A 27,604-nucleotide genomic window follows, 5' to 3' on the forward strand; every position below is an offset into this window, starting at 1 on the left:
TTAGTCCTGAAACTAAATAAAGAGAACCCAATTAAATCTTATATAAGATTTAGGACTAAATATAGAGATTTATTAAATAAATCTAAATAAAGAAATTTGGCCTGAAATGATCACATTTCAGGTCAAATTTATGCAGGAGCACAGAACATTATAAACGGTTCACAAACCTTCTAGTGACGCTGTAGATACATCAGTATCTTTTCACAAGGCAAATAAATGCCCATCTAGATTGTACCTCACCTCTCATAAGACAAGTTTGCAGAGATATGTAAAACGGTTGTGAGCGCTACTTCATAGGCAATTCATAGGTACACCATTGATGGCATCAGATTAGTGAGATAATCAAATCGGTTCCCTGAGAAGGCACAGATCTTTAAAGCACCCAATGGTACAGTATTGTGTTTAAATTAATGCAAATGTCCACATTTACAGTCAGTACTACAAAATAACAGCTTGGCACAATAACTGCTAGGCAGTGAATGCTTATCAAGAAACTTCCTTGAATATTTTCTTCTGCCCAAGGTCACCTAGGTTCTTTGGATCCTGCACTTTTACCTGGACTTCAGTCATTCTCCATCTTGCTGCTCTTTTGTTTCTGTATCTGAAGAAGCACTTGGTTCTAGATCCTGCTGCTGTTGCTGTTTTTGCCACATAGCTGAGTACAGTCCGTGCATGGCCAGCAGCTCCTCGTGCCTGCAACACCAACAAACAGGCACTGAGCTTCATACTGCAGGTCTGAATATCGAATTGAAGCTTCACTCTTGATTTCCAAAAATCACTTAAGGGTAATGGGGAGATGGGTCTCTTGGGACCATTGAGCCTTTTCTGTAAAATTTGTTCCTGCTGAGAGTCAGTTTGGAGTCTAAGGTCAAATCCACTGAGACCGTAATTAATCTGGGGGAAAATCTGCACTGTGCAGTCTTAGACTATGTTAGACTGTGAAGTCAGGGAGCTGAGCGTGGAAAAGAGCTGCCCCTTTGTAATGGAATAGCGCATCAAGCAAGTTTCAGAAAGATTTTCCTGCTTAACTCTGAGTTCCAATATTCATGGTTCGAATTATTAAAAGGACAGCGTTCCTTCGATAGTTACCTGTTCATGCAGATGCTTCTAGCCTGGAGACTTTTTTTTAATTAACACTTCCTTCCTAAAAGCATTACCCTTTCACCTTTTTCTTTATTATGTAAAGATTTATGTGTGTGTATGTGTGAGAGAAGATGAATGAATGTGTGAGTGTATTCTGATATGCAGTCCTTGTGGTTTCAAAACCTGTGCGTGTTTACATCGCAGTGTCAGTCAGGGTTGAATGTGCAAGGTATGAGATTACATCCCTATAGGCTGTGTGAGTGTACATGTGATTGTGTATGAGAATGCTTGTGTTTTGAGTGGGGGGTGGCTGACGAATCATATATCAAAGGGCAAAATGTGACAAAACTGTGTGCAGCAGTTTACACGGTGCTTGCTGGGTTAGCTCCAATGAAAAACGCCATTAGCGAGGGAATGTGTGTCTTTAGTGTTATCCGTCGATCAGTAGCCTTTACCTCAGGGCTGTCTGAGTTTGTGCTCATCTTCTCAAACACAGGATATGGCCTCTGAGTGTCCGAGCAGCCCACACCCTACATGATCTGGGACTCAAGAACAGCCCCACCTGAGGGCTGAGCCACCCAACACACCCACCCACACCTTCACAACTAATGCTTCACTTTGTTCAGCCCACTGAACCCTGACTCTGGTTGTCCCAACATGTCTTCCATGGTTTATTTCCTCAGCAATTCAAAGGGATTTCAGCCAAGCAGGAAAGAGACTGTTTCACACTTATACAAATAAGGCTATTATAATAACTGTTATCAACTGGGAAAATATAAATTCACCAACCTTCCACGCTCCACAATCTGGCCTTCATGCAGAATGAGAATCAGGTCTGATGCAATTATAGTGGATAATCTGCAAACAGAGTAGTCAAAATGATAGCTTTGTACTATATATATATATATATATATATATATATATATATATATATATATATATATATATATATATATATATATATATATAGTTATATTGCTCATTGAGTGTACAAAGAAAAAGCTATAGAAAAACTTCAGTGAACAAATTATCTAGCACTCCATAAGGAGAACCGCCTATAAGCTTCAAGTGGGGCATTATACACAGAACATAGATCACTTATGCGTTAATTGAAGTCCATCTATTCTCATGCAAATACCATCAACTCCTCTGCCCTGCACGAACACAAAGAGAAACAAATGATCTCATGCATTGTTCGGATGAACACTTAGCTAAACACTGTGGTCCATAACACTTGCACGCGCACGTTCAAAACACACACACACACACACACACACACACACACACATACATACGCACACATACGCACACACACAGCGCAATGCCTTTTAATTCACACCCCACCCTTCCGCGGGTCATCTTCTCACACAGTCACCCTTCATCTTCAAACAAAAGCTCCGAGACTTCTTTATTGATTGTCACCCCCCACAACCACCACCCCAAAACAGATCAAAGTGGCACCACAGTCTCAGAGGCTGGATGGGATCAAAGCATGCAGACTCTGATCACGATGTGTTTACAATTTTCTGAGGGAAGAAAAAAGTCAGAAAAAGGGGAAAGAATATTGTGAAGATGAAAAAGGACAGAAGAGGCTGACTGATGGTAAGAAAATGGCAGGACAAAAAAAAAGGGAGCAGGGAGAGAAACAGAGAAGAAAGAAAGACAGGCAAGACAAGAGAATGGATAGAGATGGAAAAAGAGAGACAGAGAGGCAGAAGCAGAGTATATGAGAAAGAGGAAGTAAGAGAGGTGGCGTGTTAATGAGTTAAAGCATCTAATTAAATCCAAATATAAACTAATTCCTCAGTAAATACTTTCAGACACAAATGAAGGGGTGTCAGAGAGAACAGTGTGTGTGACCTGGACTGACATCGCCTGCTATGATGTCTAAAGCTGGACATGGATAATGGTAAATCATTGTATTTTTCAACAACTATTTGTATGAGTCCCAACTTTACACCCCTGCTACAGATGGATACCAACTCAGATTTGAGGGTTTTATGTTCTATACACCACCTTAAATCCACCAGATAGTGGTGTCACTTTGAGGCCACTGGGTTTTAAGACAAACAGATCAATTTAATTAGTGACTGAGATCTTTCCCAGATGGCCACATCAATACATGATGTTATCAAAGGGATAAAGCTGTGGATTTAGAGAAGTTGATGGAAGGATTTTTCTTACTTTTACATCCTGACCCCCAGAGGGCTTGGGGTGAGTGGGGTTACAGCTACCCTTGATCACATTTAAATGCATCTTAACTGTAAGCACCTTGTACTATGAGCACATGTGACAAAGATCTTAATAATCTTCTTGAAGTCGATTGCCATAGCTAAATGAGAAAAAGAATACCTGTGTGCCACCACAATAGTCGTCCTGCTGGCACACACTCGGGTAAGCGAGGCCTGGATGTTGCGCTCTGTTTGTGTGTCCAAAGCAGAAGTGGCCTAGAAGCAGAAGATTTAATTAAGTGAGAAGACACTCTGCTTGGAGCTAGCAGATCTTAATGATAATAATTAGGTGTCGGATATAAACACATCTACCTGTAACTAGCTTGTGCTTTTACAGTTTTTTATTTATGTATGAATAAGAAGAGAGGCATTTCTTTGAGCCAACGGACATCACTCACCTCGTCCAGCAGGATGATTCGGGGGGCTTTGAGGATAGTGCGAGCGATGGCCACTCTCTGCTTCTCACCCCCACTTAACTTGAGGCCCCTCTCCCCAACCTGAGTGTCATATCCTGAGATAGAATCAGACACCTATTCTTCATACACAAATTAACAACTACCTGCGTTTCTAAAGTAATGACTCCTTCACAGCTGTTATTGTAACACGGACATAAACCAGTCAGCATTTTGGCGCGTTATGTTTCTACAAGCAATAGAAGGTCCTGCTTGAATGACAACAGCGGTGGTGAATGGAATCTCATCAAACATGAACGTAAAACTCATGATTTATAAAATCATACTCCATTATTTTTCTTGTATATATATATTGTATTCTGGAGCATCTGGGTAATAGTCGCATTGAATACTCTCTTTACATTTCTTGTTACTTTACATTACTTGTACAACATTTTTAAAAATATATAATGTGAATTTTCTGATTTTTATTGTTCTTATTGTATATTGTGCACAATTCTATTGTCTTTTGTCTTATGTTATGTTGCTTTCTTATGTCCTTTTACCCTGCTGTCTTGAGAGGAATGGACAAAATAAGAATTTCATTGTACCAAGTACATATGACAATAAAGCTCTTGAATCTTGAAAACAGTGAATCATATGCTTCATGGTCTTTTGCTAATCTGGTAAAGGGGTATTCTCCTTAAAAGATTACTGAAACGGGCTTCTGTGGTCAAAAAATAGTTTGAGAACTAACCTTCTATAAGGTAGGCAGCTTGCTAACTTAAAGGGGAATTTCATAAATTTCCAAAAGTTTCAGCGTATTTTTAAATTAGTATACCAATTCAGCGTTTTGAAGAAAAAATGACCATTATTCAAAATGCTATATGTAAATACAATCTGAAAATTATTTTAATATTCAGACAGTTTGTTGCAAGGTATTTTAAAAAGATATACATGTGTATTTTCATGATATTCATTTAAAATAAGACTATTCTGATTCTCCTGTGGTGAAGTGACTCACCATCTGGTAGGGACAGGATCTTATGGTGGATGTCAGCAGCCAATGCAGCCTCTTCCAGTTCCTGGTCAGTGGCACTGATCCGTCCATAACGGATGTTCTCCCTGATGTTGTCATTAAAGAGAACGGTATCCTGAGGGACCACCCCAATGTAAGAACGCAGAGAGCTCATTTTCACCTATGAACAAAGACACAAATACAAGTGGTCTACAAGCGAGTGTACACAGACAATATTGACTGATTACTGAAATGGGACACTGTGCACTTCTTTGACATTTTGTTCATATAACTTTGACTAATGAAAGTCTAACAAAAGCCTTTTATAGCAAAGGACTTTGTGTGAATTCTATTCCTTATGAATATGGATGTCTACAGTGACTTCTAAATAAGCAGTGCTAGTCGGGCAGTGGTAGTTTAGAAGGTTTTGAGTTCAAGCCCCAGCACTGCCGAACTTGAGCAAGATGTTTAACCCCTCAACTGCTCAGATCTATCCTGTCAAAGTTGTAAATTGCTCATTGATAAAAAGCTTCAACCAAATAAATAAAATGTAAATGGTACATATAACTAACTAGAAGGTTGAGAGTTTTAATCCACCATTTTGGCTCTTCAGTAAGATCCTTAATCAAGCCAAAGAGTAGTGGAGGAGAGAACAGAGGGGAGAGCAAAGCTGTGTCAGATCTGTGGTTGGTGCAAATGGCCCCATGACCTATAGTACAGCCTGAGTCACTAAGCCTCAAAAACAATAGTAATAATTCCTTTTATATGAAAGTAATCTCTATTGTTCATTAATCTCCACCGTCATCTACAATCTCCTTGGATATAATTCATTAGGTGGCCTGCTCTTGGGTTTACAGAAGTCAAAAGGTAAACATACAATAGAACAAGGACAATGGCATTGGGCTCAGTAAGCAGTGATCATATTAATCATATTAAGAAGCCATGTGAAGTTAGACCACAAACTAAAACTGAACAGATCACCATTTCTGAAAATGATGGCATGACTGACAGCAGTCTAATCCTCCATTTCATCACTGTTCACCCATTGTATCTCTTTTTTTTCCCAAAAGACATACATGTAAATACACACAAACTTTCCTCTTATGAGTAAAGCCAAGTATTTGAACCTAAACCAAAGAATAGAGATTGAGTGACTTAGAGCAGCGGTTCTCAAACTGGGGTCCGAAGATCCCTAAGGGATCCCTAAGGTCTGTGAAACATGGTTAGGGGTCTGCAATTTTGAAAACATTTTCTTGCAGGTGCTGATCTCAACCCACAATTATCAAAGCTTTTTGTTAGTTATTAGCCGGTTTGACTGGTCACATGAATTGAACGAGTTTCATTTAAACCTCAATAACTCAAAATTAAGTCACACTAGAAACAATGTCAAATTGGACTTAATCTGCTCTCTCATTGGAAAATTCAGCTATAAAAGGCTTATCTGAAATAATGAGCTGAATATTAGAATAGTTGCATTATATTCATGAAACAAATATGTGCTAAAGCTGTCCATGGAATTTATTTCACAGATAAGTCTGAGATATAAAAATGTGACTGAAAGGAATAATGAAATGGATAATTGTTTAATTTTAAAAGTTATTTTAAAGATGTAAAGAAATACATCGCATGTGAAAAAAACAATTTAGTTTTATTGCCAGCATCAAAACAATAATTGTAATAGTAGTATCAGTGCAGTGTATTTCCTGAAGAATAAAGAGGCACTAATTCCAGCAGCAGGCACATAAAACTCTCACAATCGATACTGAATTAAGGCAGATGTCCAATGTGATTCAACCAGCCAACCTACAGGGTCATGGCATTTAGAAAATATTAGTCTGAGCTTGGGCTAATTTCAACACAGCAACAGAACTCATGTCAAGTGATTCCTTCTATATCCACTTCTTGCATTCACAATTAATTTTCTACTGTTATATATTCAATATTAAAAAATACCTTTCATATAATCACATACTGTATATAGAAAGGTCCAAAAAGTCTTGAGACCACACCAAAAAATCTAGGTGTTTTGTTTTTCATTTAAAACTTGAAAAATGTAATATTCAATAAACTATTTCTAGGTCACTATTTAAATGTAACCAAATTTGAGACATTGACTATATTAAGTCTTTTATACAAAAGGTCTGCTTTTCCTTCAGTCTTATTCTTGCAGGCTCTGTGCCAGCTCGAGTGCACACTGTCATTAAAGCAAAATGGGAACAGCAAATAGTAAGAAATTCATATAAATATTTTCATATATGAATAAATTCATATATATATATATATATATATATATATATATATATATATATATATATATATGTGTGTGTGTGTGTGTGTTTATATATATATATCATGTATATATATATATATATATATACACACACACACACACACACACACACACACACACACACACACACACACACACATAGTATATAAGGTGTTTATTTCAGTTTCACATTGGAACATGTATGCTGGTCTTACTGTATGTCATCCAGGACAATGAATTGGTATGCAGATATTCATTCAGTCCTCCAAATCAGACAGTGGGTACAACAAGGTTTATGCTAATGACAGTTAACAATGGATAAACAGTTAATAAACAGTTACCAAACAAATTTTTGTAATTAAAATCATGAAACACATTAGAAGACATAAAAGGTGTGAAACTGGTCTCAGATCAGTGCAAGACACTGAGGAGGCTGGAGGGGGCAGAGACCGGCTGTCCCTTCCATCATTAATCCACGTGGCGTGTGGAACCAGACTCAGCTTTTTCACTTCAAACGGCAGCTAAATTAGATCCTCCTTTGAAGTACTTTTTGGCTTTTTCCCTTTTGTTTATTTTTGCCTAGCTTCATTTTTTTCTTCCCTGAAAGTTCCTAATTCAACATCTTTTCATTCGTCTTTCCCATTCAGTTGGCTTTCAAAAAAGTCAATGTCTTTAATTTATGAACTAATTAACATCAGACTGAGCTGGGTTAGGGGGGGTTTACTACAGCCATGCGAAACACAAATGGCTTTCCTTGTTTTTTGTTTTGTTTTGTTTTTTTACAAGAGAGAAGCATCTGTCCTCCAACAATGCCACTTTTATGCTCAAAAACATTAGTTTCACTGCAGCTTTCCGGTTCTCACTGCAACAATACCCATGCGGGCCGAGTTTGCGAGAAACGCTGCCATGTGCTCTTCAAATGCTAAATGAATGAATGTGTGACTATAACGCTAAACTGAAGAGATGAATCAGAGGTTTAATAGTGTTCTTTTGCCTGCCTGTAAGTAACTTTATGAGCATTTGGGTCAGCAAGAAAACATGCTACTTTTTGGCTTCTACCCTTGTACACTACATGTTATTTGTTAACTGTTGTTTTTTATATTTATATTTTCTTGAACTCGAAATACATTTTGATCGCGTTTGGGTATTTTCCCCTTTTTTCAGTCGTAAATGATACCATCTGTAGCAGAGAGAACAGGCGGAAAAAACACTGTTGCCATGAGCATGTACTCTGAGACTAGTTTCTGGGCCCTTTCTCTGTCTAGTTCAAAGAAGAGAGAGAGAGAGAGAGAGAGAGAGAGAGAGAGAGAGAGAGAGAGAGAGAGAGAGAGAGAGGGGCGGGAGTATCTCCTGAGGGACAAAAACACCTCTCACTGCTTCTAATATTACAAAACACAAGCATCTTGAACATCTGTAGAAAACAGTGCAATAAAACAAAGTACTTACAAAAACGTTGGTAATTCAGACACGTTTTGAACTAATTTTATTTTTCTTAAGTGATTCTCTATAGATAAACATACAGATAAGTGTACTAAAAAAGAAAAAAAATCTCAAAGCAAAGGCAGTTAAGTTTTACACTGATTGTTATATCCAATCGTGGCATGTACTGAATTTGATTTACTCCTTTGACCGTGTGCATGCCCTAGATATATCCAATACCAACAGCAATGCTAAATGTTTATAAATAAAAGATTAAAAATAATAAAATAAGAAAATTGAGACAAGTGATATACAAAACATGGAATGTGAAATTGAATTCATGTTTAGGTTGCTATATTTATGCTGTTCTGACCAGATAAACACAAAAGGCTATAACAATTAATTTTTTAAGCACTTGAAATCTGATACGGAACTACCCATGTGCGCCCAACCTGGACCAAATATACAGAAAGCACAATGTTTATCAATCCGCAACACATGATGCTGTTTAACACACCACATACCATATTATACACTCCAGCCTGTTCTGGTTAGCCTTCTCTTCATTATAAGAACTTTATAATGTAGAACAGCATCAATATAGCTGGCATTCATCTATATTTCTGCTCCATTCCCAATTCAATGTACCTCATTTTCCAGGTCTATGGTTTCTCTAATTCAAATTCACGTCTGGTGAACACGTGTATCCGCCAACAAAACCGCAACCAAAAGAAGCCTTCAAAAGTTACTAAGTCTTCAATAAGCAGAAATATTGTTAGCAGGCTGCTGGGCATTTTCTGAAAGAAGATTAAAGGAATACTTGACCACTTAACACGCTACAATGGAAAACCGGTTCATTTAAAAGTTATTCATAATGGAACTCTAGGGTCATTTGTTGTAGTCTATCAAGAAACATTTACGGCACGCAACTACATTAAGTACAGTAAAAACTACAATTATTACAATCTAACGATGGTGATCTTTCCACAGTGGGGGACAAATCATAAATTCATCAGCTAACCAACTGGACAAGTCAAAGCTCCAGTGTGCTTGCCGAGTTACATGTTATTCTTGCTGGGAAGTTCAATCACCTAGGCGAAAACACAACAACTAACATAATTTAACTCAGAAGTATGACAAGCTAATTATGTTCATTAATACGGCCAGTGGAAAATAAGTGAACACTTGACTCCCTGCAGGGGCGGCTTTATGTAGCCATAGTCTTTATCCACTCCTGATAATGTCTCGGGTAATGAAGCATTGTATTTTGACCCTTGACAAAAAGGCATCTAGTCTCTGGTTATGAGCTGTGGTGTATAAAATGTCAAATCTTACATGGAAGACGTTTTACTAAAAAGTGTTATTTTCCCGTATGTATGGAGACTTCTGGGACATCCTGTAGTATCACATGACACCGTTAACCCAAAGGGATTGCCCAAGTGTGATGCAGGTTTTGCAGAGGTGATTTTATCATTTATAAAAAACCACCTCCTCAAATAACCCCTTAAAAACAGACCTGGAAAAAAGTTAACAGTATCATCAATCACATGGATGACATTTTTTTTGTGCGTGTGATGGACCACATGGCCAATCATGTGTCTGTGTGGCAGGTGTTCTCCAGGTTTATCACTTATAGATACTCAAAAGCCCCTTGCAATTCCTTTGAAAGTGAGCATTAACAAGTCACTATAGTTATTTACATGAAAATGTTTCATACTCCTCTCACCTCAGGGCCATATTAAAAAGCCTCATCATTCACCAGGCTGCAGAGCTAGGTTTGGACTGCTTGCTTTTGTGTTTGTTTTGTGGCAGTGTTTCATATCCAGCTCTGAAGCTGTCCTGCTAGCTCTTTCACACACATCCTGGTGTAGCATTACACACAGGGCTTTGTCAGCCAGGCAGACACACGGGCATCAAAAGTGCCCTGAAAAGGCTGAATCATTGACCAAAGCCCGAACAAAAACAGCCCGAAGGCATCCATATCATCAAAGGCCCTGGACTCAAGTGTTGATTCATTATTTCCATGAAAGCTCTTCGCCGAGAAATGAGCAGAAAGAATAGCCAACAGATGTTTCCGCGCTTCGAGGGTGTGTGAGGGTGTGTAGGGGTGAGTGTGCAGCCTTCTGACCGAAAAGATTTACAGCATGTGACCAGGATCAACATTTTTTTAATGCCATTAAAGATGTGGGAACTATACATAACTCAGTCCTCCTCAGGTGCACATACGAGACAGACAGACAGAGAAACATACGAGACACACAGCTAGATATTCATATATAATATGGTATAAGTGTAGGGAGGCTATGTTTTTAGGCTACTAGATATTCTAGCACATTGAATGGTTAGTTCATCAGCGCAGCTGCCTTACATGCAGTAATAACAAAAAACTGTCAGTTTTTCCCTCATATTGGATTGCACTTTGAGTAGTATTTTATATGTGAAAGCAGTGACATTAATAAATTGTTTATTAATGTCATGATAAGTTCCTCTAAGCTCCAGATGAATACAGGCTAATGATCCAGCTTCATAGGACTGATATGAACACTGTCGTGAATAAGTTGCTAAACTACTGACAGCTGTAGTATAAAGGCGATGTGTTCTCATGCCTTCTCTGTGAGAAATCGCACACTCCCTGAGGCACGCCAAGCCCAACTCGTGCTTCCTGCTGGTGTCCATGCATGTTAATGCAACAGGAATGTACAGCCGTGCTCAACAACAACGACGATGGGGACTAACCCGAGTCGGGATGAGGAGGAAAAACTGAGAGTATAATTTCTCCCAGTCTCATTCTTTCTTAGAGGAAAGTTATCATCATCTCCATGACCAGTGGAAGAGTCAGACATGAATTACAGCTACAGGGACATAAATTATACAAATACAAAACCAACCAGATGATCACATAAACTGCGGATTCCTTTGCATGACTCTGATGTTAATTAAAACGCTTTTTGTCTTAATTACAGCATAGATTGTAATGCTGAGCTCACACTGATGGGTGTGTCCAACTGTAATGATTTTGCTTCATGGAAACAGCTTTTACAGTACCTGGGGTTTGGCATTAAGCCATCTTAATTATGTGGGTGCAGATGTAACTAACCTTGGGCCCTGGAAGTGGGAGTGAGAGCGAGCGAGAGAGACAGAGAAAGCGAGAGAGAGCGAGAGAGAGTGAGTGAGGCAGACAGACAAACAGAAACAGAGAGAGAGAGAGAGAGAGAGAGAGAGAGAGTGAGAGACTTTTAAATGCATTTGATTTGCAAGCACTTTCAACAAATACATGAGGACATTCAGCTTCGCCCGTGCCTCGCTGCTTGATGGACGTGCTATTTAAAAAACAAACAAACAAAAAACCATACTCATTTAAGTTATAAACCAACCAAATTATGTATTGGTCGCAATTCAGTTCTGGCTTTCAATTACCCGGGACAACAATCCCGGAGACATTATAAATACTGCCATGTACAATTTCTTTTATTTTTGTCTTTGCATTCATTACGTTTTGGGTCACAGACAATGGGGAAAACAGGCACTGTGGCTATTTCATCCATGTCATCCAGATGGCATACCTACTTGTAAGTAGCCAGTACAATGAGAACTGACACAATTGCTACAGACAATGGAAAGATGTCTATTGTTGGTTGGTCACCGCTATATGGCTGCTGCTTGTAATTTGCAGCTCAGCTTTTCTCCCATGCCATGACTGAGGTTCTCGCCCCTCACTATCCCATAGCCCCTTGCACATTTTCAAATTATTCCATGTTGGAAATGAATGGGAGCAACATTCCAGATCATGAATTCGCATACAGTACCACAAAAAAAAAAAAATCAGATAAACATTAGCCATAAAGCAAACAATTAAAAAACTCTAAATAAAATCAACTACAGCTAATAAACGATAAACTACACATGATTAGCACAGAGGATGAACTCTGAGCAGATGTCAGGAGACAGCCAAGTTGCACAAATGAGCCAACCTCCTTCCTCCAGTGGAATAAAAAGCTCTGTATTCATTATTTACCAGTCCTGTGCTATGATTTATTCACTGGGGTCAGGTTGAGTCAGATATGACGGAAATACTGAAATTATGTTACCGAAGTGCCATTCTCTGCATGTATGTGCACGTGTACATAAGAGAGTACTGGCTTAATTGTGAGGTTTCTTTAGCATTGCCGTAATTACAAGGCTTTAACATTAAGCTTTTGCGGTTTGATGTAGCAACACTTCAAAAAGCAATAACTGAGCACTTTTACTTCGCTACTGAACATAAGCATTCGACTAAGCCACAAGATCATCTGAAAAACAAAGCCAGCTTTATTCTGTATGACTAATAAAGACATATTTGGCATTCATGTTATTCTAACATGCCCAGGTAATCTGACTAAAATGTCAGGTTAGGAAGTTGGTGCAATTACTTAATGGAAAGATTTGAAAGGTTGATTGCTTTGGATTTTACACCATCAATCACAGTAACGCTCCAGTTTCCGACTGAGTGCATGCTTTGACCGTTTTGGCTGCCGCTGCTCAACGGCTTTTCTGTTTGTTCGTGACTACGTTTATGTTTCCTGCTTACTGGTGCCTCCTCCAGAGTTATCTACTTTTGACATAGTGCTAATCTGAATCTTAAAATAAACCAAAATCTTATGTTTTGGAGTACTTCTCTCTTTGACTCTGCTTTCCAACCTACTACATTTTGGATGTTCTCACCAGCCAAATACGAGACCTCACAGCTTCAGTCCTCCCAACGCTGGTCCGGCTTCTGGTGAGTAAATCACAACTTCCTTGCTTAGTGGCCATGCCACCAGGATCAGTTTCGGTGAGGTAGTTGCTACTGCCTCTCCGTACTAGCCACTGGTTTAATGCTGTGGGTCGACTCGTTGATTCTGGCTAACGCTGTATTTAAACTGGCTGACTACCACTGTCAGAATTCGATGGGTTGCCATAATGGTGTTGCAATAATGGCTGAGATATTCAGCCAATCAGCCCAACTTCTCAGTCTGAACTGCCAGTCTCAAACACTACTTTCAACAGATGTTTACAGTCGCTGTGTTGAACTTGGTATATCACGTTGTCGCTACATCCACCGTGGCTCTCGTCGCATACACAGCCCAACTTTTTTGAGAAGTGTTGCGGCCATGATATTAAAATTAACTTATTTTTTCCTTAAAATGGTACATTTACTCAGCTTAAACATTTGATATGTTTTCAATGTTCTATTGTGAATAACATATGGGTTTACAAGATTTGCAAATCATTGCTTTGCGCTTTTATTTATTTATATTTTACAAAGCATCCCAACTTTTTTGGAATTGGGGTTGTATAACATGGCTCATGTTCAAGATTTAATACAATTGCCTACAGCAAGCCTAAGTGACAAATGTACTGATGAAAGTAAACACTGGGTTTATATATGATTAAATCATTTATGACTAATCCTTGACTAATTGTTTATTTCTTTTTTCAAAAAAGAAAATATGTTTTTAAAAAGCCTGGTGGAATTTGGCTGGTGGCAGCTACAAATAAGAAGAGTGACTGCTTATCTTCAGGTGACTTACATTACATAGGCGAAATGTGGAGGTGTGATATTTGATGCCCCATCCCCCAATGTCACTCTTTCCCTTTTGTGTGTATAATATTTCATCCCCTCTGGAGTATCCTTAGGATATGCATTTACAGTCCCCAGTAATTCATGAGCTATAGTTGAAGAATGAGTGTGTTAAATTACTACATGTGGGCTCGCTTGAACTTGAGTGGAATTTTACTGAATGTTAATCTTGGTAAGATTGTAATATTATTATTTTGTTACTTGATTAGTGCATTTCAATAACATATTTCCATTTCCTTGATACAACCTTGATCTTTACCACTGAGAAAGCCACCTATCAGCTTTTTAATTTCTTTTTAATTTTAAATTGCTTTTTAATTTAATTTCTTATTGCACTTCATGCAACATACAGGAAAGATCACATCCATCAGATAAAAACTTTTTTTTATGTACTTCTCCTAATATTTGGAAAGCAATTCTTTCTTTTTTTTCTTCTCTGATGCACCAATCCTTCTATAATAGAGGTCACTGGTAATAACCCAGTCAATAAACAATTCACAACAGAAACAAGCTCCCAGATTCAAAACTTCTGCAAATAGTTGTTATAACCTGTAAAAATATTCTCAACACACTTGCTGTCTTAACGACTGCTTGCATATGTCAGCTATACTCAGAAACCTATTGCATAAATATATACATAATGAAGACTAAAAAGCATGGACTCTGAATAATGAGGTCTCAGCAGAGAGAAATCAACGTCCTACTGAGACTGATCACATCTGCTTACCTTTGAGATGTCCTGACCATCAACAAGGATGCAGCCTTCTTGCACATCATAAAAACGGAAAAGCAGTCGGAGGATGGTGCTTTTGCCTGACCCTGACTGTCCGACCTGGGGGAAAATTACAAGTCAGGAACAGTACTCTATAGTTCTTTATTTCAGTGCATTACTGAAGCTAGTATTGTCACATAAAACCTACCAGTGCTACTGTTTGGCCAGGCATCACTGTGAAGGATACATTTTGGAGAATGTCTTTCCTGTGGACAATCAAAATGCTGAGTGAGAAGCACCTGATGAATTGTTACTCATTTCTGCTATATTATTAACATGTATTTAAACTTACCCTGCAGTGTACCTGAAACATACATTTTGGAAATCGACTCTCCCTTCAGTACAAAGCAGCTCTACTGCATTCACATCATCTTTTACCTGCGGGAGAGATGATGATAAGAGAGTGAATGAGCAGTGAGTTGAAGGGATGCAGAAACACAGCTCACAGGAGTAAGACTAAAGACAGAGAGCATCCACAGCACATTTATAATCTAAGGGATGAGAATCATACACTCGTGATTCAAGAAAGAAATAAACATGACTATGAAGGCTATGATTTAGAAGAGCACAAAAAATGTAGTTTTTGTGTTGAAATCTATCCAAAAATCTGGAGCTCAAAAATTACAGCTTTGCTGTAAGAAAAGAAAGAAATCTGACAATCCAGTAAAGGCTTTGCTTAGAATTTTTTCAAGCATTACCATATCAATGACTTCTAAAGAGGCTTTGAATACTGAGCAGTACTGCTGGGTATTGCTTGTGTGAATTTGTTGGGAGGGGGGTGTTCCCACTGGGGGGTGGGCTGGGGGGGGGGGCAACGACGACTGGGTATTGCTGAGTTTGTGGTGCCTTGTAATGCATAATTTGCAAATACAATAATGTCATTTCCCATCTTGGGATGTTCGGCGTTTGGAGTGGGTAAAAAAAAAAAACATTGAAGCCTCAATAAAAGCGTGTCTTTTATTTGCTCTGTGAGAGCACATAAAGCTCATAAAAAAGCTACTTTAACTGTACTTTTACAGTTAAAGGCCTGTGTGGCTATGAGTACTGCTCTACTATAGTGAATGACAAACATCATGCAACATTCTGGACTGAAATTTCAGTACAGCAACAACAGCATACAATAGTGAGTAGCTTAGCAACATGCTAGCCACCTATTGTTAGTGATAACGCTAATGTTGATGATTACCCTCTCAAAGCAGTGATTAGTTTGGTCATTGTTATAGACTTACCCAAGTACTGCGTCTGTACAGTAACTGATCTAAAGCCAAATACTGCTATAAACTAATTTAAAAGTAGAGAAGGGGCATTTTACACTGTTCAGTGTGCACGGGCATGTTGATTTGACTCCGTAAACAGGGAAAGAACTGGTAGTTAAGAAAACTCCCCCAAGTTGACAAGCTGAAATCGCAAGTTGAGGGTGTGTTTTCATTAATTTTTACCGGTTATAGGCAGGGAAGTACATGTTGCACCTCTAATGCATTAGTCCTGACCAGAATATACACACATGACTGCATGCATGTCTGTGCGTGCATATATAAGGCAGGCTGAATCTACTCAGTGATTAATTGTCCTTGCCATGCCCAATAAGTCAAGTGGTCATGGTTACAAAACTAGTAGTCCTAGTATCACATGCTCCGCCCATCCAAACTATCAGACACAGAAACAAATTTGAAAACCATGACAACAATTCAGTTTTCCCAGCAAGATATAGTCACAGTATTGAAAAAGGTTTATGAAGTTCATAGTATGATGTTCTCTGAACATCTGGAATTATATTATAATTAAAAGCATACAGTTTCCAGGCTGCTGCATGTGGGTTAGGTTTTGTTGTAGCACTGTTTTCAATATTGCCTCCTCCTGTACATCACACCAAAACAATGGTCTGTGGTTAGTCATTTGCAATGTCAGTCAAATAGCCTCTTGCTACATAAGCAATATGGCCTCATGTTTAATCCAAAATGCTATTAAGTTTAGTGTTAAGGACTAGTTTAGTATCCATGTATTTCCCTCATAATTTCACTTATGAATTTGAACAAACTCCTTGTTAAATGGCCTTTGGTATCTCCAACAATAGCTTGTCTAAAAGGCACCATTTTATTAGAATAGCTCCCTGTAGACACTCTACAAACAGTCAACAAACCTACAGGATCTGCAGAATCTATATCAAAACTATCAAGACATACTGCTGAAAGATAAAGATTTTATGACAGTAAATAATGTTAGAACTGATTATAACTTCAGAAAGGTAAGATTATAATACAACACTGCAAATAAACACCACTCAGCATTCACCTCCTACCTCTTTCTCCTCATTTAGGAGCTCAAACATGTTCTCCATATCTACAAAAGCAGTCTGGATCATCCTAGAGAAAAAGATCTATGTTATTAAAATTAATCCACATTGAACAACAACAAAACTAATTAGCAACAACAAAAATCATCTCTTCCACCTGTAGTATGTGCCGAACCAGTTGAGAGGCATGTAAAGCTGGACAATGTAGGTCCCAAACAGAACATAGTCCCCAACCTAGAGTTTATTCATTAACCAGAGAAATAAGTGAGAAATACACACATTAAAATTAGCTACTAATAATAAAGTGTCCCAATTCTCTACTGTCCAGGATTGAATAAATACATTGAGACAAGCACAGTCCGATATTCGGGTGAACAAATGAGAGTAAATATAAATTTTTTGGATTAACATCAAGTGTGAGAACAGCGTCTGCAGTACCTGGAACTGGTCTACTGTGACAAAGTATGCACAGAGCAGAGATCCTGCGAGCAGGCCAGAACCTATAATCAAGTTTTGGGTTTGGTTTAGCAGGGCCAGAGAAGCGTTAGTCTTCCACTCTGAGGTCTGGGGACATGATAAACAACTCAATTAAACACATAAAAACTAGAGATGCACTGATACTAAATTTCTCAGCCGATACCGATAATTCAGAGTGATATCAGCCGATACTGATAGCCTAGGGTTAGGCTTAGTTCTGCCGCTAGTTCTGCCTTTTATGCGTTCTTATAAATTAATAATAATTAATTTAAAAGAATTCTGAAAGAAATGCAAATAAAAACTTTATTCTCTTCATTTCAACAAGTTGTTTTTAACAGTAACTGGTTTCATAAACAGAAAACACATTACTCACATTAACATTAACACATGAACTAAATTCTGAAGATTAAAGTAAGATTTCTTAACTTATTGAATGTTATTAATTCATATTAACATTGACTGAATTCTAAAAAACCTCCTGTTAGTCTCACATTCACTCACCACAAACACAAGCATTTCTACTTCATTGAACATCAAACTGGTAATATATCATATCAACTTTTTTATATATTAACATTAACTGGATATGAAATATACTACTCTACAAATATATTTTTCTGTGCAATATATACTTTTTTTTGTCAACTTATCTTCATTTAAATCTTTCAATGGTGTACTGGCGCTTTAATACAGCGTGGCAAAAAAAATTAGACTCGACGTGGAAATTCCTGCTTCACTGCTGCTCACTTCCGGTGTAAAATTTGAGCAGTGGAGAGATTACAGAGATTACAAACTGCAGTTTTGTCATTGTTCCACACAAGAGACATCATCTTTATACACAGCGCGAAATCGATGTTTTCCCGCCCTCTTTTGATTGACAGGATACAATCGACTCTGATCTTTTATCGGCTTATACCGATTATCGGTCGATACATCGGTGCATCTCTACTAAAAACCATTTCATCTATGAATAGTGCTTCTGACACAGCACAGGAGGCTCACTACTTGTAACACCTTTGATTGAAGTAAGCACAACAATGCTGTTAGTTTATATTAACCTGCAAAAGTTTTTGCAGGTTTTGAGGTGTAACATAGTGACTACTTCTTTTGACAGCAGAAACTAAGATACTGTTTTTTTGTTGTTGTTTTTTTATTCCTAATGTGTCCTAATATCAGTTCACATGTCAAAACAGTATGTCACAAATTTTATACCAGTATCAGTATAGTGGTACAGTCTGTGTGTATGTAGTATTTTGATGCCGTATGTGTGACTAACTAGTAATGAACAGTGCTGCAGTTCCTAAACCTTGAATAGCATTAATGCCTGTTGGTTCCAGCCTTGAGCAGATATTACGACCTATATTGAACTAAAACCTTTGGAGCTGGATAAAGCACAGTTTGAGTTTTCTGGTATCAAACATCCCAATACTCCAGTGAAAAAGTTTCCATGACTTTACCTGATATTTTAAGATAGCATCCTCAAAGCGTCTGACTTCATAATTCTCTGAATTGTAATACTTTACCTACAAAGAAACAACAGGACTTAAATTTAAGTCCTGAGGTTTAAACATATATAGTTCAAGTAAATGAAGCACATCTATGCAGGGAGCTATTTGCTCGACATCTACTTACAGTTTCGAAATTGAGAAGTGAGTCTACTGCCTTGGACTTGGCGTTGTTGTCCTGCATGTTCATTTCACGTCTGTACTTGGTTCTCCACTCTGTGATGATTATAGTGAGTGCTGCAAACAGACGAAACCGTTCACATAATACCACAAGAAATATTAATGTATCTAAGAATGCACTAGTTAATAAAACAGTAGTTTCTAATATACTGAACTTACTGAGGTAGAGGAGCATGCAGATAAATACGATGAGGCCGAACCAGGCATTAAAATAAGAGATGAAGTAAATGATGGCAATGACAATGTCAGCTATAGTTGGCAGCATGGTGAATACAATATAGCTATGGAGACAGAGAGAATTCATCATTTAATATTTTCTCACAAAACACTCTTGGTAGAAGAAATTGATGCAGTTATTTAACAGATCAAAGATCTAAGGACTATCCTACATGGATACGTTACATAGTTAGTAAGAACTTAACATGAGTGTACTCTAATAGGTGGCTGACGGAGGCCGTGCCACGGTCGATGCTGCGCAGGACGTCACCCGTTTTTCTGCCTAGGTGCCAGCGCAGAGACAGGGCATGCAGGTGGGCAAACAACTTCAGCTGCACTGTGCGACTGGTGTGCTGCTGAACACGGGTCCACAGGAAAGAACGCATGTTACTGACAAAGCCTGATGTCCCTGCCAACGACAAGGAGGAAGACATATCTTATTGTGCTGGATTAGAGTAGATTAGAAACGTTTGTGAAATTTAATCCATTTAATGTGGGCCAACATGTAACCAAAATTAAACATCATTTTACAGTGCATTACTGCCTCATGCAAAATGATTTATAACTTCAGTCCTTCCTTGCATGACGAATGCCCATGTAGGCAGTGGGCACTGAGCAATTTAAGATGTGATGTGTGTGTGTGTGTGTGTTCTGCAGTTTACCTGCTCCCCCACCCTGCAGGAACTTGAGAAGGACGTAGATACACACAGTGACTGCTAGGCTTCTCCAATTCTCCTTTTCTGATAACTGATTTACTATGAAATACACAAGCACAGCATACATAAAGACAGTTAGATTGATTACAATGTTCCATCTTAGTTGCATCTTAGAGAGAGTTGGCTATCCACCTGCTGCTTGATATGTTACAAATGCGGACTGAGATTTTATTCATTTTGTACACTAAAAAAATTCAAACACTTCTATGTGTCGTTAGAAAGTTATTGCCTTCATTGAGAAATCACCAGAAAGTTCTGGATTCAGAAATTAATATTTGATTAATATGAGGACTATCTTTGATAGGCTTCACTCATCTCTCTTTCTTTTTGTCTAGTTGTCTACCTGTCCACTGGTAGAACCAAAAATGATCATCATCATAACCATCTCCAGATATCTCAGCTTTATCATCAAACACCACTAGATATAGTAATTTAACTGGACAATTCATGCAGATATGTGGAGCCTGAGACCCAGATCTAATATATATATATATATATATATATATATATATATATATATATATATATATATGCAGTGTTCATAAATAACCATATGTTTACTTATTTGCGCAAGCTTATTATGGTAAAATAAAATTAAAATCATCTTTTTTTTTTTAATCATAAAAACGACAATGGGAAATTTGCATGTGTTATAAAGTCAAGCTGGATAAATGTTCAGCTTCCATTTAACCATCATTAGACTGCATCCATTTCTTCGCTTATAAAAGTGCTGAGTCATAACACACACCAGCTTCTGTGGAACCCAAGCCCACAAAACCAACACAAAGCCAAACCTTTGAGATCTTTATTTACAGAGATAAATCAAAGAGGACTGGGTATTTAAGTCATAAAGCAATTCATACAATAAAGAAGAGGTTTCTGAAGATAGAGTTTGCGATTGCAATATTTTTGAAACCACAGTACACTGAGAACAAGCATGTTACGGATTGATGTTGAACTCTGGTTGCTGTGTAAAGAAACAGATAAAATAAAACATTCATTATACGATTTGAGAGACGGAGTCCATGACCTCAGTTAAAGACTCCTCAGTTCTTTGTCCTTGTCTCACTGACTTATGCATGAGCTCAGAATAGAAAGCAGCGCAGAACAGCCACAGTGCATCCACGCTCAGGATGATGTATTAAAGAAGACGGGCTTCGGTCTCAGCCCAGAGAGAACTCAGACCTTTCCATTCATTTACATTCATGGCCATTTAGATTGTGCACTCTGAATCAAATAGGAGGAGAAAAAAAGTTGGGGGAATGAAGAAGGCACAAAAAAAAAACACTATGAAGAGAAATTTCCCCACAGTGAGGTGCAAAAAACATTTATTCTCTTACTTTCTTCGGTAGGCTGGCGAGTGATTTTCAGCCTTGGCATGGGGCAGAGGGGGCTGTGGACAAAAAGCCCCTTGTACCAGCGTGTTAACTTTGCTAAAGGCCCCTAATGCCCCCTAATCGTGACTGGCAGGGTTGGTGACCTCCCCTATCACCCCCACCAACCTCACAAAAGCCCACTTCTCCCCCGGCACTGCTTTCATCAGGCTCCAAAAGCACTCGGACTGTGGAGAGGACACAGAGACACATCACTTCTGTTCACCTGAGTCAGGCCGGGAGATCAGAGGGGAGAAGTTCACTAGAAAGATGCAAAAACCTAATTAGGGGTGATAATTTGCAACACCGGGGGATACTGCGGGAGTGAGGAAGAAATGAAATTTAGAGAATGAGGGTGATGTGAGTGAAAGATGAGGGGGAGGATGACGGGGGGATTCAAAGGCAAGAGCGAGAGAAAGGGTGAAATGAAGCCTTGAGCCATGGAAAGGTTTAGCATAGTTGGGTTTTGTCCCATGTTTCCTTTGTAAGAGTCAGATGCTTTTCGGCTTGTGAGAGCGAACGGCTTTGACTTGCATGGGCTTTTGGGAACCCGGTCCAGTTGACCCAAAACAACAAGGAGCTGGAAACACTGAACAGGGAGTGAGAAAAAGTAAAAGCACCTCAACGCATCCCTATACATGCTATACATGTCAAAATGCTTTTGTTTTTGTAATTACTTCATTCACCTTTCTGTTCTCATAGAAATCATTGCTTTCCACTGTCTAAGTAAACTCATACCTGAGCTTCCCACACTGCATATCAACGTAGAATTCCTCAATGACAAACCTCATGACATTGCTATCAGGTTTTCCTCTACACTTCAGGCCAACTACTGAAACAGACACGTTCTCTGCATTACAGAACACTATTTCCTCTCTATGATAGACTATTCTGAGATTTTTTTCCCCCCTTAATGTCTTCATTGCTTTCTTCTTCCAACATGCACTCTGTTTGAGATGCGAATAAGTGGTATACTTTTCAGTAAAAGAAATGAGAAATAAAAGAAATAAATCTTTCAGACATAACATCTTTGACCTAGATGGTTGAACCACCATAGAGCAGCATTTAATATTAGAATAAAACAGCTTCCTTTTATTGAGTCAAGATATAAAGATAATGAAAAGTAACAAACTCAAATATCATATTTGACTAGTATTTGAAATAAATTCAAATATTTATTAGAACTCAATAAAGCAGGAGTTGCAGCAGAACAATCCAAAGGAAATAGCTAACTTTTTTGTTGGCTGTGACTCTTAAAGTGTGTGCAAATCAGTACAGCTAAAAAAAAAAGAGCTTTTACACATGTCTGTGTATTTCTAAGAAAAGCATGCATCTCAGCATACACAACACATCAAACTCTGAGGTGGATGAGCTAGAACAGCAGATGACCACATGAGGTTCCACTCCTGTTCAGCCAAGAACAAGAATCTGAGGCTATCATGGGCACAGACTCACCCAAACACAACAATCGGGGGGGGGGTTACCTGGTCCTTTTCCAGTCTGTTTAGTTTACATGTGTGTGCCCATGATATGCTCAGATTCCTGTTCTTGGCTGACAAGAGTGAAACTTGATGTGGTTTTTTTCTGCTGTTCTAGTCCATCCACCTCAAGGTTTGATGTGTTATGCATGCTGAGATTCTTTTCTGTGCACCCCGACTGTAAAGAGTGATTATTTGAGTTACTATATCCTTCCTGGCACCTTGAACCAATCTGACCTCTTTTCCTCTGACCTCTCGCATCAACAAGGTATTTCCACATGCAGAACTGTTACACACTCAATGGTTCTTGTTTTTCACAACAATCTGTGTAAACTCTAGAGACTCCAGAGTTGTGCATGTTGAAATCACGGGAGATCAACAGTTTGAGAAATACTCAGACCAGCCCATCTGGTACCAACATTCATGCCATAATCAAAGTCACAGAGATCAGACTTTTGCTTCATTCAGATGTTTGTCGTTAACAATAAGTGAAGCTCTTGGCCTGTATCTACATGATTTTTTTTGCATTGTGCTTCCGCCACTTGATTGGCTTATTAGTGAATTGCAGGTGTTCCTAATAAAGTGGATAGTGAGTGAATAACTACCATATTAAATGAATGACATTTTAATGGGCCGGAATTAATCTAATTTAATTGAATTTTGAAAATATTCCTGAACATAAGAAAATATTTGTATACACCCCAAGTTCTAGTTTAAAGCCCTGAAAATTCATATAGCATGTATATACAGTCATGTGAAAAAATAAGTACACCCTATGGAAACTGTTGGCTTCTTTGACATAGTGAGACAAGCACACATTTGATCATCTTTGAAACAGTGCCTGTTAATGAAGTTGATATACTTGAACAAAACCACAAGGAAAATTAGCTTTTTCAATCATTTATTCAACAGAAATATCAATAGAACACAGATGTGATATTCTTCTGTGGAAAAAGTAAGTACAGCCATAGTCTCAGAAGCTACTATTGCCCCCTTTAGCAGAAATAACTTCTTGAAGGCGTTTTGCATAATTGTCCACCAGTCTCCGACATCGGTTTGTGGGAATTTTTCTTTCAGTTGCGAGATGTTTGAAGGTTTTCTTGCATGTACTGCCTGTTTCAAATCCCCCCCAACCTTTTCATGGGATTTAAATCCGGGCTTTGACTAGGCCATTCCATAGCCCTCCATTTCTTCTTTTTGAGACATTCTTTGGTGGATCTGCTAGTGTACTTAGGATCATTATCCTGTTGAAAGGTCCACTTTTGGTTCAACTTCAACTTTTGGACAGATGGCCTCACATTATCTTCTATTTGATATGATGGAGAATTCTTAGCTGAATCAATGAATGCAAGCTGTCCAGTCCCTGAGGCAGTGAAGCAACCCCAAACCATAACATTTCCACCACCGTGCTTCACAGTTGGTATGAGGTGCTTCTCCTGAAAAGCTGTCTTTGGTTAGTGCCAAACATGTCTGCTGTTACTGTGGCCAAACAACTCTATCTTTGATTCATCTGTCGAGAGGACATTATTCCAAAAGGCCTGGACTTTGTCTATATGCTCATTGGCAAACTATTGTCTTGCAAAGCTTTTTCCTGGTTTGTCTCCCATGCAGGTCAAATTTGTCCAATCACTTTCTGATTGTAGAAGCATGCAGTTTGACACCAACAGTTGACTTACTAGCAGATACTGTGATGGACGTTTGAGACTTCTTTTTGCATCAGACGGTCTGCTCTTGGGCTGAATTTGCTGGGACGGCCAGTCCTGGACACATTCGCAGATGTATTTAAAATAATTTGGAGATCTTTTTAAATTCCTTGTCAGACTCATTGGTATCCACAATCTTTTTGCTGAAGGCCTTACAGAACTATAGATCTTGGCATGATGACACCACATACCTCAATAGCAAAGGAAACACCATACACTAGATATGAGGGGGTATCAATAAGACATGTTCCAGCTGCACTTCATAAGCAGGTTCTGATCACTGGCACCCAATCATGAACACCTGATTCTAATTTTATGTATTTGAAGGTGTGATAAATGTCAGGGTATACATAGTTTTTCCATGTGACTGATCTGTTTTTGTTCATTTAAAATGGAAAAAATTACTACAAAATGTCAATTTTGTGTCATTTAATAGATTGTATCACCTTTATTAATAGGCACTGTTTCAAAGAGGATCAAATGTTTGCTTGTTCAAATATGTCAACAAAAAAAAAAAAACAATTTCCAAAAGGTGTGCTTGTTTTTTCACGATTTTCTTTTTGCATTTGAAAACTTTCAACTTTGAAAACTCTTTTAGCCTCTGACCTTCTAATGCTATGAAATAGTAATTTGTGGAGTAAAATTTCCAAATAAATAAAATGTTCCCCATACTACATCCAGATACTAGACTAAGTTATGACTTGTACGTTTGATTGCTCTGCCCTCTTGTGTGGGACTAAAAACACTGCATTACATCCTGGTTACTTGTAAACGTTGGCTCCATATACAAATTAACCTATACTGTGCTTCATTTTCAATTAAGCACAAAGGTTTGCATACCCTTAGGTATGTAAAATAAAGAAGACTGAGAAATTTATTTATACCTACAAGACATTTAGTGAGTTAGGTTTCATAATCACAAGCAACTTCCGAAGATATTAATAGTGAAACAATCAAAATTGTACCCCCCTACCAGAAAGTGAGACAAATATTCTTGAATAGTTTGTTTGCCTACCATTTGCTTTTGCTCATTCTCTAAGCTTTTGAAACCTTGTGCTTTCGTTATAATTGCAGATATCACACAACCTTCTCCAAATCAGGTCTGTACGGTCATGGCTACACTTTTTTTTTCTGTGGATTTTTATTTATGTTTTAGGTGGGTGTCTTGATACACCCACATTTCGTTTTATTTTGGGATGTAACTTGTATATTTTCCTCTTTTCTGCCCGTAAACAACTGCGAACCTTTGCACAAAGTGTACAGGCAGCTTTGAATTACTTTGAGAAAGCTTCTGAAGTCTGACACAGTGCTGTACCCCTTCATTTCGCACCTATATTCTTGCTGTAGATGGGCACTAACACGTTGATGAGCCGCTCCAGGCCCAGGAGGCAGACACACAGGAACACGAGAACCTGTAGCGGGGCGCTCGACCGGGGCCACATGTACGGTACTAGCAGAGTCACTTTCCTTATCCAGCTTTGACATTTAGACTGGGACGCGACTCGGACACCGGGAACCTGAGTTTCCTGCCTAACATTGTCAGGCTGGAAAAGAGCACAAAGAACACATAAATACACATACAGCTCAACAACACAAATATACATGTTAGCTAAATGTTTTCTGAGTAGGTTTTAGGTAGAGATGGCACAGATCCGATACGCAGTATCAGTATCGGGCTGATACCAGCAAAAATAATAATAATAATAATAATAATAAGTAGAAGAAGAAGAAGAAAAATGGTGGATTAGATATCATATAGCTTTTTGGAACAAAAAAAGGATTACATGATTAAAACTGGTTTTAGATGTACGTTAGATGATTAAATCTGGTTTTAGATGTACATTACATGATTAAAACGGGGTTTAGATGTACGTTACATGATTAAAACTGGTTTTAGATGTACATTAGATGATTAAAACTGGTTTTAGATGTACGTTAGATGATTAAAACTGGTTTTAGATGTACGTTACATGAATAAAACTGGTTTTAGATGTACATTAGATGATTAAAACGGGGTTTAGATGTACATTAGATGATTAAAACTGTTTTTAGATGTACGTTACATGATTAAAACTGGTTTTAAATGTACATTAGATGATTAAAACTGGTTTTAGATGTACATTAGATGATTAAAACTGGTTTTAGATGTACGTTAGATGATTAAAACTGGTTTTAGATGTACATTAGATGATTAAAGCTGGTTTTAGATGTACGTTACATGATTAAAACTGGTTTTTAGATGTACATTAGATGATTAAAACTGGTTTTAGATGTACATTAGATGCTTAAAACTGGGTTTTAGATGTACATTAGATGATTAAAACTGGTTTTAGATGTACATTAGATGATTAAAACTGGTTTTAGATGTACATTACAGTCGGAAGCTACATACTAAAGGCACTGAAAGGTATACTCTCTGACGAGCTTTATACTTAGAAATGCACGTGTTTTTTTCCTTCCTGAAAGCACAAGTTTAAATGATCTGATCTTACCTCCACACATAATGTAAACGCTGCTGAATTAGTATCTCTCTTCTTACTCTTTCTTGCCATTTTGGCTGTGTGCAAAATCACTCTAACACTTCACGAGCTATCTTCTATCTTCACGAGCTGCTAAAAACATCGCTTACTGCTCAGCTTTGAGCTGTGTCACAAACACCGAGTCTTCTGGAAATGTGCTTGTGTTTGTACACAAAAAACCCATATCCACAGCTGTTTTAACGGAACAACGCCACTACTCTGTCCGAAGGTATCATTCTGACTTGCAAAACGAGTTATAATTAACATTTAGAGTCGTTCAGAATATGTTTAGAAGCAAATGTTTGCAGTTGTCATGCGGCTACTGTCTCACATGACTCTCTGCTTTTCGGCTTCTAGTCAC

General features: G+C 38.2%; 1 protein-coding gene across 1 annotated transcript; it reads right to left on the reverse strand.

Annotated features, from left to right (window-relative positions):
• abcb6b (ATP-binding cassette, sub-family B (MDR/TAP), member 6b) lies at positions 1 to 27,604 on the reverse strand. Its single transcript, XM_017470654.3, has 18 exons — positions 27,217 to 27,604; positions 26,055 to 26,268; positions 20,117 to 20,209; positions 19,671 to 19,863; positions 19,398 to 19,519; positions 19,186 to 19,295; positions 19,011 to 19,076; positions 17,515 to 17,640; positions 17,234 to 17,310; positions 17,083 to 17,146; positions 15,076 to 15,161; positions 14,932 to 14,989; positions 14,739 to 14,843; positions 4,731 to 4,905; positions 3,713 to 3,825; positions 3,436 to 3,530; positions 1,873 to 1,941; positions 1 to 693 (listed from the first exon to the last, which is right to left on the reverse strand). The coding sequence occupies exons 1-18, from the start codon at positions 27,274 to 27,276 to the stop codon at positions 567 to 569; spliced, it is 1,953 nt and encodes a 650-aa protein (XP_017326143.2). The 5' UTR covers positions 27,277 to 27,604; the 3' UTR covers positions 1 to 566.

The sequence above is a fragment of the Ictalurus punctatus genome, chromosome 6 (genome assembly GCF_001660625.3).
Source record: "Ictalurus punctatus breed USDA103 chromosome 6, Coco_2.0, whole genome shotgun sequence".
NCBI classification, from domain to species: domain Eukaryota; kingdom Metazoa; phylum Chordata; class Actinopteri; order Siluriformes; family Ictaluridae; genus Ictalurus; species Ictalurus punctatus.